The 20,504-nt window shown below is 36.6% G+C and overlaps 1 protein-coding gene across 1 annotated transcript in view; it reads right to left on the bottom strand.

Moving 5' to 3' along the window:
- The window catches only part of LOC137407927 (DNA mismatch repair protein Msh2-like), a 43,132-nt gene extending 28,172 nt beyond the window's left edge, over nucleotides 1-14,960 (bottom strand). The window contains exons 1-12 of the mRNA XM_068094312.1: nucleotides 14,812-14,960; nucleotides 13,679-13,746; nucleotides 13,196-13,239; nucleotides 12,926-12,964; nucleotides 10,357-10,447; nucleotides 10,103-10,224; nucleotides 9,767-9,964; nucleotides 8,288-8,405; nucleotides 8,055-8,135; nucleotides 7,052-7,110; nucleotides 4,130-4,247; nucleotides 2,221-2,331 (exon numbers count right to left, since the gene is read on the bottom strand). Of these exons, the coding sequence (XP_067950413.1) occupies nucleotides 2,221-2,331; nucleotides 4,130-4,247; nucleotides 7,052-7,110; nucleotides 8,055-8,135; nucleotides 8,288-8,405; nucleotides 9,767-9,964; nucleotides 10,103-10,224; nucleotides 10,357-10,447; nucleotides 12,926-12,964; nucleotides 13,196-13,239; nucleotides 13,679-13,746; nucleotides 14,812-14,960 (1,198 nt within the window). The remainder of the gene's footprint in view (nucleotides 1-2,220; nucleotides 2,332-4,129; nucleotides 4,248-7,051; nucleotides 7,111-8,054; nucleotides 8,136-8,287; nucleotides 8,406-9,766; nucleotides 9,965-10,102; nucleotides 10,225-10,356; nucleotides 10,448-12,925; nucleotides 12,965-13,195; nucleotides 13,240-13,678; nucleotides 13,747-14,811) is intronic.
- Nucleotides 14,961-20,504: the final 5,544 nt, after the last annotated feature.

Raw genomic sequence — 20,504 nt, 5'->3', positions numbered from 1 at the left:
ATTTATTAAGGTAGCCAGTCAGGCAATCACAAGCCGACAATGCTTTGAGAAAATATTTAGAGACAGCCACATTAATTGTATTGGAACTAATTAATTCAACTAGTTATGTTTAGTTGCCTACAATGCCAACTCATGAAGCCATCACTATTCAGATCGCGAGAAACTAAATTTCAACATAATGGGATTAAGTGCAATTAGGCTGGGAATATGTTGGGTACAGAAAAGATTATGGCCTTCCTCCACCAACAATGGTTAAGAAACCACTAACCATTTAAAATTAAGTTACGGACTGCCGAGTTTAATAACTTTCGTATGTATGTTAACTATACCTCATGAAAATTGTCTAAAATAACATGGCCATCTTTTCAACGCTACTATTGTGTCATGAATATTCATGACATAATAGTAGCATTGCAAAGATGGCCATGTTATTTTAGACAATTTTCATGAGGTATAATAAGGGAATGAAAGAGTAGATGTCCCTTGTATGATAAAATTGTCCCTTGTTTGATAATTTATTTTCTTAATTTTTCTCAAGTAATTAAATTATTTTAAAAAACTAAACATGCCATCATGAACCTCTCATGGTACTATCGGAAAATCCTAACTAGAAATTTTTTCACATGATTTGTTTTCAAAAAAACCAAAAAATGGTGCCCAAATTATCATACAAGGGACACGCATGTATTTGGAACGCCTCTTAAGCAAGATTTATTAAGGTTAGAACTTTGGAAACTTTTCCAGTCATAGAAACTTAATTGGATTAAGAGGTTCCTGGTGACACAATTTGCAATTTAAAATATGCATCTAAAAAAATCCGAAAAAATCAATGTCCCCTGTATGATCACATAATCGTCTCTTGCTGCTTAATTTTCTCAATTTCATAGAAATCGTTCATTATTTATAAAAAATCATTATTAATTATGGAAAGTTTGGACTTTTAGTTTTCCAATGATGTGTAAAACTTGGTTCTATGATAAAATTTAAAAATCACATCTTTGGTTTCACAATACTGTGATTTGACCCACATACATGTATATCCGTCAATGGATCCATCAATCTCGCGTAGCTTAATTGGTAAGATATTTGCCTGGTGAACAGGAGGTTCAGAGATCAAATCTAGCATGAAACGGATTTTTTCAACCATATGTTGAACTCCATTTACAATGATTGGAATTTTTATAATAATGGGTGAGGAATAAGGTGTACTATTGCCATTTACTTACATTACAAATTAGATAGCACAAAAAAAATATTTTCACGAATAAACGCATAATTTATTTGGGTTATCGATGTTACCGAAATCTTCATTGAGTGTGTGCCATTTGGTAGTCTGGGTAAACACTATGCGTTTTCACATTTTTTAGTCGATTTCATCCAAACTTCGTACCCCTAATGCTCTGTGCATTCTGCCAGGTCGCTAAAACATTTCGTTTCAAGAGTCCCTCTGGTTCCTGACAACTATTGATTACTGATTGAACCATTGATTGAAAATGAAAAAAACAGTCAGCAAATCGAAAACCTGGATCAGTTGAGTTTTTAAGTAGATCAGCTTGTCAGATCCGCAAGTCGATTTATGAGTATATTTATTATCACGAGATCTTTCGATCGACTGAATGCAAGGTGAAAACTACATTTTAAGAAATGAAATAAGTTGCGAACAAAAATGATACTTGTATAGTAATCGGTGACAATGTCAGCAAGTTCAACTTTGCTCTTTGTGACTCAACATATAAGTTTATATTTCTTAACTGTGCACAGATTGGCTAATAAACTGTTACGTCTGCCTGTTGATGCAACTGTCAGAGAATAGCCTTGCCGTGTGACTGTTTTCTATTTAGTTTATTTCGGTGTTAAGTTGGGCCTTGATACAGCAGAGTATACAGCCTTGATACAGCAGAGTATACAGCCTTGATACAGCAGAGTATACAGCCTTGATACAGCAGAGTATACAGCCTTGATACAGCAGAGTATACAGCCTTGATACAGCAGAGTATACAGCCTTGATACAGCAGAGTATACAGCCTTGATACAGCAGAGTATACAGCCTTGATACAGCAGAGTATACAGCCTTGATACAGCAGAGTATACAGCCTTGATACAGCAGAGTATACAGCCTTGATACAGCAGAGTATACAGCCTTGATACAGCAGAGTATACAGCCTTGATACAGCAGAGTATACAGCCTTGATACAGCGGGCTTGTAGAAAGTGAGCTTACCAATCTTGTTCACATCGACAAGAGGCTGAAGAATCCAGAGCTTGAGCAGCCTCTGACCAGGCCCCGTCTTGCAACGGTTAAGTAATTTATAGAGGCAGACTTCCTTGCTGTCTGAAACAACCATCCTCACAAATATCACTAATCAAGGATAAACCTGTGCAATAATTCATGTAATCCTACACAACTGTATAGATATTTGTTGTATACGAGCTTTTAATCAAACCCATACAATACCTCATGGCAGCCAAACATGACATTTATTTCACTATTTCATTTACCACGAAATATTCTGATTTTACTTTATAACTCATTGATCAATTCAAAAACTTCATATTGTATTAAAGCCTGGGGGAATGCTTCATTAATTTATCTTGAAAAATTATTTATTTATCAAAAAAGAGTAGTTCGCATTATTAACAAGAAACATTTTCATTTCTCGACTGGGAATCTATTTAAAAAATGCAACATTTTGAATGTTAGTCAGTTGTTTAAATTTTGGACTTTGCTTAGAGCTCATATATCTTTCTACTCATCATATTCTCATCTCTCACAGCACTATTTCACTCAAAATTCTAAATTCAACTTACCTCTACCTAAATCATCTTCCGCTGCTGGTCACAAAAGAACAATTTATCAAGAAGCTGTATTATGGAACACTCTGCCTATTTCTATTCGCAGTATACAAAACACGTTAGGTTTTAAGAGGAGCTTAAGGGCATGGCTATTGAGATAATTTTTTTAACTATGATGCTTAATTAATTTTTGTCTGTAATCTGCCACCGTGCGGTCCGCACTAAATATTAGCTTTTGCTATCGCGCACATGACCTCATCATCACCTTCTCTGGATGCTCGTTGTCTAGTTTAAATTTTTTTTGTATATATTCATATATTAATGATGAAATAAAGCAAACAAACAAACATGTGACATCTTGGCAGAGAAATATCCGCAAAAAGGTAATGATATGAAAACACAAATGTCACGAGTTTGCTTAAAGATTGACTAGCAAAAAAATTCACATTACAGTTATTTGGTATCAAAAGGTTCCCTCCCCATGTGTTACTCTGCTGTGTGGTAGGTACAAAATATTTGGAAATGTGATTACAAGACCTTAAAAGCTCAAAAACAAACAGTTAATCGCAGCCATCACCAAAACGCAGTAGACTGGAATCCCTTGATTTTGATGACGTACTCAACTCGACGTGGTTATTGTTTTGACGCGTGATGTTATCACGCGAGTTGAAAGGCCAATAAAAGGCTTAATATAAAATATCTCGTAGCACTAGTTTATAAAAAACACTTCAGTTCTACCGGAAAGCCCCTATCAAATATAGACGATCGCTACTTTACAGTTTCGTTTCAGCTTGGTCTAATTATCTAGTCGTAATCTGATAATGTGATCCTTACTTCCTGCCAAATGGCGCGAACAATTTCTGCAGCATTTTTCGACTATCACCGGCGACCAACAGGCTCATCATGTTTATCAGAGGATGATATGCACTCCTTCAAGCTAAGGTTAAAAAATTAAACCAACTTTTAGGCTAGGTTTTGAAATATCAGTGCTCAAAGTGACATCAAGGCCATAGCAAGGACCATAGATATAGTTTTATTGAATTCGTGAAGTATATTTGTGAAAAGATTTTGACGAATGAAGTTGCATGAAAGTGTAAACAGAAGCACATTGTGTTCAACTACGTCATAATTGAGCCGTTTTAGAGAGGGATTCCATCCTACGGTCATTTTTATGATGGCTGCAACTGTTCATTTTTTAGCTTTTAAGAGCTTGTTATCACATTTCCACATATTTTGCACCTACAACACAGCAGAGTAAACCATGATGAACCTTTTGATACCAAATAACTGTAATGTGAATTTTGTTGCAAGTCAACCTTTATGTAATAAGCACATACCTGGCCCAAGAGGTAATAAATTAAGTGCTTTGACAGCAGCGGTGTCTAACTTAACGTACTGGGAGAGATCAAATGCCTTCAACTTATACTTGTGGAAGTTTGAAGCATCTGACATGAACTAAAACATATTGGAATAATAACATTACAAAACATTAACTAATATTCAAGCAGATTGTGAGGAGTTGTCTAACCACGAGGAACCAATAAATTTGTCAAACAGTAAAACCAAATGTTCTCTTGTTGACTTTTAAGTATTTAATAAACTTATAAAAAGCAGTAAACTATTCCTATAACTATATTACATGTACTAAACCCTGTATCACATGAATGGCCTAGTGCTGGGACGGTATTACGATATTTCAGTATACCGTCGATACCACTTTCTGATACCAACCATACCGAGTGCTTTTTGCCCATATCGAAATATCGGATATCGTCGATATTTGACGATATTAGTGTTGGGCCGGTATTGGGTTATCCGCTCTTACCGATACCGAGGGATTCTCGGTATCCGAGGAAACCAATAACTTTCGGTGTCAGCTAGGTATCCGCGGCCGGTTTGATATGATCGGTATTTATCCGTAAAAGCCTATCGGTATATGGTTATACGGATATCCGGAGAGATTTTTAAAACACTTCATGACGAACATGCCAATCTCAGCATGCATTGGCGAACAAATTCAACAAAAATTTCCACGCTTACTGTATCTACTATTATATTACGTTACATTGATAATGCCACCAGCCTCGAAGGTTTGGGCGTTCTACACAGATGAGAGGACGTATAAAGACTCTAACGGGACTGGACTCTAATTGAACTGCGTATAATTATGTGATTACATTACCTGATTACAATATGTGATAGTAAGATTTTTTTTAAACTGTTTCAGTATATTTAACAAAGAGAGCCCATTGCCATTATCTATCAGTTCTTTATTATACATAACGTTTGTATCAATAACGATATTTTTAATAGAATAAACAATAAAAACATCTACCATGAAAATTATATTTCCATCCTTCTTTGTTGGCTTTCTAAAACAAGGAGTCTCCTTGCCGTAACAATATACTGCTGACTAAAGAATGTTTTTTTGCACAGGCTACTTTTTGCACAACGATAAAAATTGTTCAAGACAGTTATGATTTAAAGACACACTGATAACCACATACCGAACAATAGTACCGACAATACCGAACTTTCTTAGTTGGCAAAGGATACCGAAGATGGTAAATACCGAGGATACCGATACCGGAAAAACCGATAAAAATGAGCAAGGATATCCGATCCGGCACTAAATTAAATACTGGCCCAACACTAGACGATATCGACGATAATATATATATTCTACTCGATTTAATACCCGATTTTTCAAAGAACTATACTAGTACATAGACTCATTAGGGAGTTGTTTTCTCATGGCAGCTTTTTTCTAGCAGGTAAGACAACTCCGAATAACATAACCGATATTTCAATATATCGGTTGTCTACGCCATCATATCGTACCGAAACGAATTTTTAATATCGTCCCAGCACTAGAATGGCCATATGACACTAGCATATCAATGATAACATTAAACACCAATTGGGTCAGCATAAACTCACGATTTTAGTGAACTACTGATCATGTATTTGACCCAAAAGAGTGAACAATATAACGAGGGTCAATCGCTGATTGACTCAAAAGAGGTCAACCAGCAATTCCTGGTATTATGCTGTTAGAAGACATTTCAGTTAGATTATTGCTAAAAACAGGTAACTGAATATTCTCACATATAAACCGACCTTAGAAAAACAGCCGACCCTACAAACCGTAACGTGACGTACACACCTACTACAGCAAAACATTGCAGAAAAGATTAAATGAAAATGATAGCTATTATTGCTGCTTTTATTATTACTTATTATTACTTTTATTAATAATAGTAATAAATTTTTACTTGAACTAGCGGCATAATTAATCTAAGTTAACTACATACAAAGTTGTATCACGTGTATGACCAACCAATCACAGACAGCTATTGCTGTCATACAGTACTTGATCAAAACTACTATTATTAACAAATCATCGCGCCTGTGTAGGCATGATATAGTTATGTGAACAAAAATGGGATAAAAAGGTAAAATGCACGAGTCTCATTTCATTTTTTCAAGGAACCTTCACAACCGGCTTTTCTTCAAGCATAAACCCTCCGTATGGTATAAAATAAACTGAAGTAACAAGACACCAGCCACACGCTTAGTATCGTTCGAGTTGTAGTTGTTGAAATTAAGTTAGCATGATGTCATTATGTTTGAGTGTGATCCGAGTTATGCCTCTATAAACTGACCCTTTAGTTTGGCAACCTTATTTTTTGTTTTAAACTAGGCTTATTCTAGATGAATATCCAGCGTTGGGCAGGTAATAAAAGTGGCTTATAAACAGTGGCAGGTAATGTAATTGCCAGTGGCTAATTTGAGAAAGCTAGAGCGTGTACACCTATTGCGAGGCTTACTAAAAAGAGCCGTGAGAGCAAGCTTCAGTGACGTTAACAGCGTCATTATGCGCATGTTTAACCTATGTAATAACTGCCTACCCAAAGAACCTGTTGTATCCTGTGTAGCTTAATGGGTTAGATTGTCGCCATGTAAACAGGAGGTTCTGAGATCAAAGTCTCTGCGATGCGGATTTTTCATTCATAAATTTTTACCACTATAGCTGGACATGCACCCAACAGACTGAGATTTATATATATATATATATATAGATTTAGGCATATGTGATAGTTGTGGTATTGTTGAAAGACAATGTATCTGGTGTAATTGGGGAAAGGCCCTATAGGCACAGCATACATAATAAAGCAATTAAAGGTGAAAATATCAAACTTGTAAGCACATAGATAGTTTAAATATATAAACTTGGGAATAATTTAGCAACATCTTACCTCTAGGTAGTTGATGAGCACACCTAAACAACTGACTGCAAGCTTTTTGTCCAATTCGGCTGCAAAAAACAACCGGATTGTCTTTAAAATCATACTGCGCTATCAGATCTCAATAGGCAGCTCTTTCAATAGATCAGACATCGGACTATTGAGCTAATCAACGTTCAGCATGGCTAATAGTTTACCTGCTCATTCTTGTGCAGAATATACACAAGAATAAGTGTATAACATGTGTATAACATGTGTACATCAGTACATAACCTATACATGAGGATAAACTATATGTGTACATCAGTGTATAACATATACACGAGGATCAGTGCATAACATGTTTACATCAATTATAACATGAACATAGGGATGAACTACCTGTGTACATCAGTGTATAACATATACACGAGGATCAGAGTATGAAATGTGTACATAAGTGTATAACATATAGGATCGGTGGATCGAGATATAGGATAGAGGATCGGTGTATAACATATGTACATCAGTGTATAACATATACACAAGGATCAGAGTATGAAATGTGTACATAAGTGTATAACATATACACAAGGATCGGTGTATAACATATGTACATCAGTGTTTAACAAATACACGAGAATAAACTATTTAAAATTGATACATAATGAAGGTTTTTATTGTTAATTTATTGTAGAAATTCAAAAATGATTTTATGAAAGTAAAGGTAACAGGTTATACAACACAACATACTGGAGCTCAGTCTGACCAAGTCGGAACTAGTTTATATATTTTCATATCTTTATGTATTTATTACATTTATCAATTTTTGCCATTTTTTTTTACATAATGGAAAACTGTTATTTTTCAAGAAGTCATTCGTTAAAAATTACTTTGGGAAAACAGCTGGATATCTGCTGGAGCAATACATCACATCTTGGAAAAGCTGTATGATGATAGGTAAGGGTTTGACTGTACATAACAGTAAAATATATATAAAAAATGTAAACTATGAAGCAAGGAGTGGGCAACTCACGCAGAGACTCCGCCGACATATCAGATCTCTGCTTAAGCAGGCGTTCCAAGTCTTGAGTTGTACTTTTTGATGCGAAATCAGCTACAGAGAGAGAAGGAGAACAACTACCACCACGGCTACCACATACGACCCCAAAGTTTTCATAAACTGAAAGCAATACATTCCGTGAAAAAAAAAATAAAGCAGCTGATATCTACTAGAGTTCATTACAAGTAATTATTAAACAAACCAACCCTTTTTTCTTTCTGTGATAAGGCAATTGCTGAGCTTGAGAATATCTCGTACGGGCTGTGGAGTTGCATCCCCTGTTCGAATAAGTACTTCCTTCGAGTTGAGCTGGATGAGAGCCGCCTTGCAATTGAAACCAACATGGATACAGTGACACCTGGAGACATGGATACAGTGATACCTGGAGATATGGATACAGTGACACCTGGAGACATGGATACGGTGATACCTGGAGATATGGATACAGTGACACCTGGAGATATGAATACAGCGACACCTGGAGATATGAATACAGCGACACCTGGAGATATGAATACAGCGACACCTGGAGATATGGATACAGTGACACCTGGAGACATGGATACAGTGATACCTGGAGATATGAATACAGTGACACCTGGAGATATGGATACAGTGACACCTGGAGATATGGATACAGTGACACCTGGAGATATGGATACAGTGACACCTGGAGATATGGATACAGTGACACCTGGAGATATGGATACAGTGACACCTGGAGATATGAATACAGTGACACTTGGAGATATGGGTACAGTGACACCTGGAGATATGAATACAGTGACACTTGGAGATATGGATACAGTGACAGCTGGAGATATGGATACAGTGACACCTGGAGATATGGATACAGTGACACCTGGAGATATGGATACAGTGACACCTGGAGATATGGATACAGTGACACCTGGAGATATGGATACAGTGACACCTAGAGATATGGATACAGTGACACCTGGAGATATGGATACAGTGACACCTGGATATATGGATACAGTGACACCTGGAGACATGAGCTGGTTAAAATACAAACTATTCAGAATCCAAGCCAAATTTCGCGATGAGTTTTAGCTCAAATTTTGAAACCGGTGCTTGGCTTGCTTGGATTGGAGCTTCAATGTTTTGACACAAGAGGTTCATGTCCGTAATCTTGATATGGTTGGCTATGGCATTGCAAACTCGATGTGATTGGTTACAGCATTGTAAACACTTGATGTGAATGGTTATAACTTTGTAAATACTTGATGTGAATGGTTATAACTTTGTAAATACTTGACGTGGTTGATTAAGGCATTGTAAGCACTTGAAACACAAGAGCCGCGTGGCCATAACACAAGAGCCCCAAGTCCCTTATACAAGAGCCTCACATCCATAAAACAAGAGCTACATGTCCGTAACAAAAGGCCGAGCTCACATGGATGGCACGATACATTTGTAACAAACAGATTACAAGACGCCATGTTTTCTGCACTAATCAGTATTATTGAATATCAGAGAGCGACAGCTGTCAAGACAAGTATTGACAACGACAAGAAAAACAGAGAAAAGTATCAAACAAATTTTACTCTTTGACTTTTGGTTTTATACTTGGAGGAACATTTTGACCTCCAAGAGATTTGGGCAGTACATAACCAGGTAGAGATGACTCAAACCTCTTTAGAGAATTAAGTCAAAAAACAAACCTCGAGGCCGCTAAACCGATCATTGTCTTTAAACTCGGCAAGAGTGAACTCCCTGTTGGTCTGGTCGGCAAGCGCCAGACCAACTGTCTGCACTCCGTCAACTGAGGAAACCAATATGGCCGCTACTCCAAACGTTTCATCTGATTCGCCACCAGCAAAGAGAATGTCTTCAAACTGAGCTATGTTGCCAGGCGAAGCCTACATGCATAAAAACTCAATGATTCACCGAGTCCTGGTACATGATATTTCCTACAGAAAGTCTCCTACCTCCTAATAATAAAACAATTGTATGCAAAGCATGCTACCTTAATGGCAATGAGCTAAAGAATACTTCACCTTGTAGACAATAGCACGGGTCTTAAGGTTGTACACCTCAACCCTGTATAGATGAGCCAACAGCAGCTCCCTGATGACTCCCTCAAACTGGACTTTATTAACATTTGTATACTTCAGCCTATCTATAAATACAATGAGAATGCACGCAGGCATTACCATATGTATGAGGTATCAGGAGGACACAACTTCTCAAGCATGTTTGATGCATGAGCAAGGATGATGGACGAAAGAAGAATCTTAGAGTCACTTCTTACCATTGGAGCACGTCTTCAGCTCACTATTTGACCTATGCAGTATCTCGTTAGCAACAAAGACAGCATCCTCTCCTATGATACTGTAAATATCCTGCGAAACACAAGTGTCAATTACATTGTAGATGGGTGCCATGATCAGCTTAATTATATTTATAACTCTATGATGTAGAGAGAAGCTGTAGATGGACAGGAAAACTAGTTATTTGCATAAGTTATCCTATATATTATTTTATATAAGCAACAGGAGAGAAGCGAGTAGCCCCAGCACGAATACTGCAATATTTACTTTGCACATCACTGGGTTAAAGATGTGATTGCGTCAAAAAATTCAATTTAATGAAATTAAGACCCATAAAAGGCCAAAACATCAGCTACAATTTGATGCCATTTTTGTCTTTGTAGACCAACCCTGTCCAGAGATATATGCGTTTGAATGAGGCCCTCTTTTAAAAAGCTCACATTCTAGCGGGTGCTTCTTTCGTGACGCCACAAGCAAGATATCTGAAACGAAACCACGAGCGATAAATATGAGGTAGCTTCGTTAGCCAATCATGAGCGCAAAATTTTTATATAGGCCGTAATAAATGTTATCACTCGTAAAACGCGTTGTCTGTGATCTCGAAGATTCTCCTCGTTAGAGAATTCATTTTCATTCGTTAGAGAATTCTCATCGTTACTGATTCAACGCGTTTCAACAATTACTAAGATATACATAGTTTTAAAATGGCTTCAAGTTCGAGCGACTGCGACTCAGAGTTATCTGAGCAACTTTTAGTAAAAGATTGGAGTAGACAGCCTATGGTCAAAGCTGACAGGCGTCAGCAGCATTTTGCTGCAGAGGAAGACAGAATGGAGGTAAATTAACTGTACTAATACTAATTCCATGTACTAATTAATAAAATTATAACTTTTTGCTATCACTAATCATCGTTTTATATTTTTTATTGGTTCACCTAGCTACATTCGCTTCAAATTTTCTGTGGCATCTATATCTAGTAAATTAGATTTATGATTTGACATTAGATGTTCACTTTTCACTTGTAGAAAGTGAAGAAAATCGATTGATCAATGCAAATCTTCAACTTCCAGAACCAAAGCTTCGAATCGTTGGCTTGGCGTACTTGTGCTTTCGTTAAACGTTTATTCGTTTTTAAAATTACACTCGCAATCTATTTAACTTCCAATTTGGAAGCTGTCAATAGATACGCTTTAGAATGACATATCTATGAATGACATATATTTATTGCATTTGTTTTACTGATTACAGAATGTTTATGTCGTCCCACCAGCCGAAGAAGCTTTGTCAGTGTGGAAACTGCCATAGAGGGGAAAGAGAGACTTGAATGTGTGCTGCATAAGCCATGATGTTTTGTTTGAGTTTGTTGCAGTAGATGAATTTGTCTTATTGTATCAGCTAATACTATGTGAGTGGCCACGACTTGATGAATATTTTTAATAACAGCTTTACGCCGAGATGAAAATATTTTTGCTTGTAAAAATTATATAATAAAATAATATTGTTGAAGATAATGCAAAACATGATTTGCAGAATATTGTAGTGAATTGGATATGGTATATGGGTGTCCGCAGAACTGGAGAATGTGAGCTCAAATCCAGTTTGCAGCAGACTTCTCATCCTTAAAACTCTATCCCTATCTATATTCTTTTCAAAGACGTGGCTTGCTTATTTCACTTCGGTAGTATTCGGTAAGAATACTACCAGTAAGAAACTAGTACGTAGACGGTGTAGGCAATGATATACAGCCCCGCCCCAAGGATAGGCGACAGACATAATGTGGGCGGGACTTATGGGAGGCTGTATATCGTTAGTATGGGTAGCTGCAGAACTGTGCTGATACAAAGACCTCGTTGTACATAGTTGACTTGACAGAATTACCGTAGACCGGTAGAATTGGTAGTCGGTACCCAAATGTTTACACAACATTTGGAGAAAGTGAGTAGAACAAATTTTCAATTTTCGTTATTTGAGGCCTTTGAAACATTCATAATAATGCATCTGTAGCAGGATTTAAAATTTTATTCTAGCCAACATGAGCAAATACAAAATAAGATATATGCCAATAGAGCCGCGTAAGACTAGACTTTTATCGCAAATAGCCGATGTGAATACGAGAGATAGAGACAGGTTGCCTAACGCGTGACATCATTTTGGGCAAGTCTGGGCACGTTTTTGTGGCCTGAGCGTTTTTACGGCGATCAGATTTTTTCGGTTTTAATATTCAAATATCTTGGCAATGCGATCGCGTAACACAACAAACAACATATCAACTGATAGAGAAAAAAAATGCTTTCTTTTAAGATCAACTTAAATTTCACGCAACCACATCTTTAATGTTGAGACTACAATAAAAAAACCAAATCCTTGGTACAGTGTAGAACTGAGGGAGAGAAACCAGTATACCCCAAGCTTTTGTTTAGCTCAATGTATGCCTCTTCATAGCAAACAAATGCTTATTTCCTAAAAGGTTTTTCGTGCATGAAAGACCCTTCCTGAACTTACAGCGCAGTCAAATAAGAATAAGCATTCAAAAGTGATAAACTATCTTACCGCTCCTCTTTCAAAGAAACAAATGGTAGTCGAGGGTTTCTAAAAAAAACATAATAAAATGGTATGATTATATTGCAGTCCTATATTTCTTAATCAACATCAATAGTAATGGCAACAAAAGGTGAGAAAGTGTAGAGAAGAAAAAGGTAGCTGTGAAAATCGACTGGCTAAAAAGCGAGGATAGAGGGAGGGCAGGAGGTTAGGTACAGCAATGGAACTGTTAAGAAAACAATACGATAAAAATAAATATAATTGTTTACTAAGACTTACAGGAAGTAATGACTCATAGAATTTTTCCAAATCCGAGTGCACTCCTACAACATCCACAAGTTATCATATACTTTAACCATTATAAATGTAGATTGTGCATTAATTGAAATTGAAAAATTATATAATGTGTAGGCCTATCAGTCTGTGCACTTTGTTGAAGGTCAGGAAACTAAAGGCTATTCCTTGGCCTTGTCTCAAGGCTCTGATCTACCAAAATAATAAGGGACCGAAGCGCCCTATGAGTATTTTTTAAGATTTTAGTTTGTCTATTGAACATGAGACCAGAGCATCTGATGCATACTGCTGGATGCATTCTTTTAATCAAATATCAGTAAAGCAAGAAAAACTGCATGCTGTTGGATGACCGAAGTTTTAAGAATCTATCAGTAGAACATGAAACCAAGCAGAAGCTGAGCTTGTTTCCCAATGGTATGTAGATTTGGCTATGGTAGTAGCTCTAGCAGTGCCCAAAGTTATTCACACTCTCTGTGGAAGCAGGAAAATTGATTGCTTGGACAGTAATGAGCGCTGCATCTAACAGGTGATATGCACTAATATTCAACAGGAGCATTGATAATCCTAGTTATTTTTAGGTAGCAAACTACATTCATTGTTGGGAACTGTAGTGCAATCACTTGATTGTCTAATCTTTAGAGAAGTGCTGATAGTTTATCAACACTTCTTTAAAAAAAATATTTCTACTCCTATTGTTACGCGGAACCATTAATAGATAACTAGCTACAATAACATCAGTTCTTCGAACATGAGCCAAAGCCGTTGTATGTATGCAAAGCTATAATGAAGGATTTGAATAATGAAAACTTCAATATGTGGGTGTCAAAAGTTTTTGTAGGCTTCAAGCTTAAACAGTGATGTTTGATCATAATCTGCCAACATTGCGCCCTAATAATGTGAAAACCGGAGATATTTTTGGACACACTGTATCTGCACTATGCGTTATTTATAATCGTATTTATTAAGCAAAATAATATTTATAAGCTTTATTGTTCCATTTGGCACAGTATTCCTAAACAATGCTTAAGGATTAAATTGTTAATAGAATATTTTATCTTCCTAGTGTTTTCCAAACATAACACTTTCTTATTTGACCTGAATCAGCATCCACGCATAAAGCAGTTACAGCAACAACATGTTGTGTTGGTCCACATGTATTTATACCATTGTTGTATAAAAATATTCCCGAGACAAGATACAAACAGGGAATGAAGCAGGACTACAAGATACATACCCAACACGCGCTAACAACATGACGCCGCAAACTTCAAAAGATCCAATAATTGGAAAAGCATCAACAAGAAAACTAGAAATTCTAGTGTGGAAGGAATCCATCACAGGAAATGAGTCAATCGCCCTGCCAGAGAGCCACCAAAGAGACATTGGACACGAATAAAATGATTACACGTAGGCCTATACAAATCTGCCACCCTCTGTTGGACATGATCCAGATGCTGGGAGTTAATCATGAGCTCCACCCTACATGTTTACATCACATACACCAGCTGTAGACGTACACACAAGATATCTCCACACACCTGACATAAAGCATTGAACTTGAACATTCAACCTACTCCCCACAGGCTATCCTTCTCACACACTAGACATCTATGAAAGAGAACATCTCCAATGACTCAGCCTTTTGCTCCTTTGCCTGCTGAGGCTCTTTTCTCTGCCTGTGATGCCTCTCTTTTCCCCTGAGGGTCTGCTGAGGCTCTCTTTCTCCTGCCTGTAAAGCCTCTACCACCATTATCAGCTGAGTCTCTATATCTTAGAACTCTCATGAGTCTCGTTTGACCGTCGAGACTCGCAGCTGTGCGGTACTGAGCAGAACAACATGGACGACCGTGTTGTTCCGACCATGGACGAACATTACTTTTATTGGCTATTTTAACCTTTTGTCACTAATATTATTGTTTTAGAATTTTGTTAGTTGTGAATTTTAATTGTTTAACTGATAAAATAAGGAAGTAAATTTTACTGGTAAATATTAGTATTGCTTAAAATAGCTTAACACCTTCACTGTTATCAGAACCAAACTAATAATCACATTAGTTCACACAAGTTAAGCAAAAGTGCACCAACTAAACATAATCAAAATAGAATAAATTGAAAAAACAAATTCAACACCAATGTTGCGTGTGGATTAGGATTAATTATGCATAACTTAATTTCTCCCTAAACACATGCAACACCGTTAAATAATGTAGGTCTATTTGCAAAACACGCAAAATGAATTTCTTATTTAGTGTAAATGGAAAACTAATCAAAGTGTTGCAATAATGTAAATCGTTTATAGAACTTGGTTACAAAAATAATTCGTTTAAAGCCAATGTGAACGTAATAATTAGCGCTATACCAGTTTGTAGGTTCGAGTCAGCCATGCTTACGTTTGGCGCGGTTCCTATATTTTACACGAGATCCTAAATTTAGACGATACGATCTTTAGACCTCCTGCGAGCAATAATTTGAGTATGCCGAAACCTAACTAACGGTAGCGACTCAAAAGACGGATGAGAACTTCCGTATAATACAAGGTTACGATAGGCGGAAACAGCCACACCCAAATCACGATAATCGTGGAAAATCCAATCGGACGCCAAACAAACCATCAGAGAGGGATTGGATGAAGATCTGACAACAGACCATTCATTCAAAACATACTAACCGTCGTCCGTTGTAGAAAACTTATGTAGAAAAATGTTAACATATGCCAATCACCATTTCAGTAGCCATTATCGTTGATATACATGTATTTTTGATTAAGGAAAAATGGAGAAAATATGCCAATCATAACATCGGCTCATGAAATGAACCAAATGCATTAGGAAAACATTGGCTTTTAGTACTTTTATTTACACAAAAATATATATAATAAATTTTATAGACAGTTGTAATTTATATTGGTTGCTTTCATCAGTCTGCTATAATAGATGAGACTATATTTGTCAATACGTAAAGACATTTTGTAGTTGTTTATGTGAAGTCCTGATGTTCTCACTCCTAGTGCCGTGTAGAAGTGTTGTCTAAAAGTATTAACAAAAAACAGATAGCATAATGGAGAAACGTGTAAGCATCAGATATAAGCGCATTATTACAATGAGCGTGACACCCAAAACATTATAAAGTGTTATGGGTGGATGTCGAGAAATTATGTTATGCACAACTAATCCGATTCCACACTCAACATCAGTGTTGGAATTGCTTGTCATTTTATTCTATTTAGACTATGTTTAGTTTGTGCACTTTTCCTTAGCATGTGGGAACTAATTTGATTATTACTAGTTCAGGTACAAGTGAAGGTGTTGAGCTGTTGTAAGCGATACCGATATTTGCCAGTGAAAGTTAATTCTTTATTCTATAAGTCTAACAATTAAAATACACAACTAACAAAATTCTAAAACAAATATTAATGGCAAAAGGTTAAAAGAGCTAATCAAAACTACATACTCACTCGAGCTGTCGTCCAAGCTTGTTTGCTCAGTCTCGTACGGCTGTGAGTCTCGACAGTCAAACGAGAGCCGTGACAGTTTATAGGTAGATTTTTTGGTAGTTGAGATAGTGGTCTAGTAGAGACTCAGCTGGTGAAAGAGAATGGGGCTCTATAGGTAAGAGAGAAAAAGGCTTTTCAGCAGGCAGAGGAGAGAGCATCCAAGGACGTCCTCGGGAAGATAGAGAGAGAGATAGATAGAGATCCTGAGTCATTGGAGCTGTTCTCTTTTATAGAAGCCTGGCATGTGGGATGGTTAGCTTGTGGGAATAGGTTGCTGTTAAGGTTCAATGCTTTATGTCAGATGTGTGAAAATATCTTGTTTGCATAAGTCTTCAGCTGGTGCACGTGATGTCAACATGCAGGGTGGAGCTTGTGACTTACTCCTGGTGTCTAGGTAATGTTTAACAGGAGTGGCAGATCTGTTTGTGACTCATTTGTTTCATCTCTAATGTTTCTCTGGTGGTTTTTTTGGAGATGGCGGCTGGTTGGTACAATTGCTTCGATTTCCCTTTGGCAAGTTCTCCATCTGGTGTTGACGCAATTTCTATGATTGATTCCTCCAATTTTGAAGTTTCTAATTTGCTTCTGACTTTTTCTAATTATTGGATCTTTTGATGTCTTTGGGTGTCTTGCTGCTTGTACGTATTATATGCTTATCCTAAGGTCTGGCTGCTTGTACATATTATATGCTTATCTTGTGGTCTTGCTGCCTGTATGTAGTATATGCTTATCCTGTGGTCTGGCTGCTTGTACATATTATATGCTTATCATGTGGTCTTGCTGCTTGTACGTAGTATATGCTTATCCTGTGGTCTTACTGCCTGTACGTATTATATGCTTATTTTGGAGTCTTGCTGCTTGTACGTATTATATGCTTATCCTGTGGTCTGGCTGCATTCTCTATTGGTATATTGTTTTTGCAGTATTTCCATACAACAAGAGCCAGCAATAAAGACAGTCATCATATACTAATCTACAAGCAGCTTGGACACCTCCTGTAGAAGTAACCTATGAGAAAAGAGACATTAATTGATGTGCCAGACAACCATTAAAAATAAATTAGAACTTTACCAGACACGACCAAAACAATTGGAGTTCTTGCAGTCATCATTTCCAATTATTACACTCCCATAACGTACTTAAGACAAATCCGCCCATTGCTAACCCTCTGATACATAAAATACAGAACCTGAGCGATTCAACACTTTCTCACAGGCTAATGGAAACATCTATAAAAGAAAACAGGTTCAATGACTCAGCATCTCTATCTCTCTTTCCCAAAGACCTGCTGAGGCTCTCTCTCTTCCCCTGCCTGCTAAGGCACTTTCCTGTGCCTTTGGAGACTCCTTCTCTCTTCCCTCTGTCTGTGGAGCCTCTCCATTCCTACGAAGCCTATTTTTCCATCATCAACTAAACCTTTTCTGTTTCACTATCTCAACTGCCGAGCCTCTATATCTAAGGACTGTCATTTGACTATCACGACTCGCGGTCTTACGAGACCGAGCAATGAATATGGACAAGCATTCAAGTAGGGTGTAACTTTAATCAGCTGTTTTAACCTTCGGTCATTAAGATTATTGTTTAAAACTCTGTTAGTTGTGTATTTTAATTGTTTGACTCATAGAATAAAGTAGCTTTTACTGGTAAATATCAGTATTGCTTATAGTAGTATAACACCTTCACTAGTACATGAACCAGTAATAATCAAATTAGTGCTCACAAGCTAAGAAAAAGCATACAAATTGAACATAATTAAAATAGAATAAAATGAGAAAGCGAATTCAACACTACTGATGTTTCACATGAATTCGGATTAGTTATGCATAACATAACTTCTCCCTAACCACTTATGGCAGAAGCACGTTGCTACCAATGGAAGTGTATATGAAAATTTCTAGTTTCAAAACATACATGCCACGCCCACTATTTTTAAATATTATCAAATGGAAGGACACCAACATTTTCAAACAAGAATAACTCCCATTTACAGTAGCTCTAAAATTGATTTCTGTATGATACACCATTACAAAGAGGACAGAATTCCCTACAAGATGTCGTAAATCTATATATACAAATTTCAAAGTCCATGTGTAGTTCAGTTTGTCAAGCTATGGCTATTAAATTATTGAAATGAAAAATTCGTATCGCAAAAGATTCAATCTCGGAATCTCCCATTCGCCAGAAAAATGCCTTACTAATTTACCTACGCAAGATTGGTGGATTCTTTGGGCAATATATGTCACTATGTGGGTGAAAATACGGTACCGCTCTCCGTTACGGCGCAATGTAATTTTATGCTTGCTCTTCCGTGAGGGCAATAGTTAGCTCTTATTAGTCGGCTTGTTCAAACTAGGCATTGGAATTGTGCCAGGCTAATGGCAAGTGGCAGGCAACTACAATACCTCTCATTGTTTATAAGCTGATTTTTAATACCCGTGCAACACCGGACATTCATCTCGTAATTGTATATTTAAAAAAAGCTAACACTTTTAAAGCTCAAGTCTATTCACAAGCCTTACCTAAATTGACAAGTAGCTCGATGCGTAAAGGTTTTGTATATCCAACCAGTTTCTGGTTTGTATTTATATAGAAATTGTTTTGATGTCTCCGTAAAAACCCTGGTTCTACTAAACAGTCAAGAGATATAACATGGTGGCTAGCAGCAATAATAATTTGAATACTATGAGTGGATACTGCTCTTCAAACTGTCCATCCCACATGTATGTAAGGCACCTATCAGCTCAAGCAAGAGCACCGCAGAAATGGCAAATAAAGCATTATCTCTCAAAAGTTTTGAATACCATCGCAATACAATTTAATTATAAAAAATACAACGAATAGAAACGCACAGGTCAGAGTTGAATTTGCTAATGGAAAAAACTGCTTTGCTTACTACATAGCTCAATTTTTTACCTGCCAACTAATAAAAATAAATAATTTTATTGTAAAAAGTAAATTAGGCATTGAATTATCAAATTAGCTTGGAAAATGTTTGCTTAACAAATTACTTACGAAATTAATTTTACTTCGAAATACATTTTGCCTTAAATTGCTAAATTAATGTAAATGAGTAATCACATCAATAATTAAATTGGCAAGCCATAGTTGCAGCTAAATTGAATTAAGCATCAAGCTTTCAATTTCATTTTGTAAAACAATTGATACATTTTTTGTGTCACCTGATGTGGCATATGCTTTAGTTACTTTATTTCATCATCATGCAAATATTATAAATATGTATATGTATTTACCGGTACATATTATTTATTTTATAATATATAGCGTATTCTTATCCCATCTGACACTTAGAGAACGGCAAAGAACTAGGTACAGAGCATGGACATACATGTAAGGGCGACTTTCATTGGCTATTTTCAACATTTTGTAACTATTATTGTTTTAGAATTTTGTTAGTTTGTATATGTAAGGTGTTGGATTTGTAGAAATAACTTCCATTACTGGTAAACATTACTATAATCAGTAATATTAGTATTCTACTATAAATCTATGTAGCAATCTAGAGAAAAATTGAAAAGATTGAGAAATGTACTGAGGTCTGCCATTCAAATGATTTCGTAGAGTTGCATAAAGACACCGGGTTTTTTCACAAATGTCCAACATTTGTGTTAGGTTCTTCAATCACTAGTTACCGGAAGGTTAGGACAGCGTCTAAGTAGAAACCACAGTCTAAGTAGAAACCACAGTCTAAGTAGAAACCACAGTTTAAGTAGAAGCCACAGTCTAAGTAGAAACCACAGTCTAAGTAGAAACCACTACCCAAAAGTTAAAACAGCTTGAAGT

The sequence above is a fragment of the Watersipora subatra genome, chromosome 11 (genome assembly GCF_963576615.1).
Source record: "Watersipora subatra chromosome 11, tzWatSuba1.1, whole genome shotgun sequence".
In the NCBI taxonomy this organism is placed as follows: Eukaryota; Metazoa; Bryozoa; class Gymnolaemata; order Cheilostomatida; family Watersiporidae; genus Watersipora; species Watersipora subatra.
The sequence above is the reverse complement of the archived record's forward strand: the minus strand, read 5'-3'. Positions and strand labels throughout refer to the sequence as shown.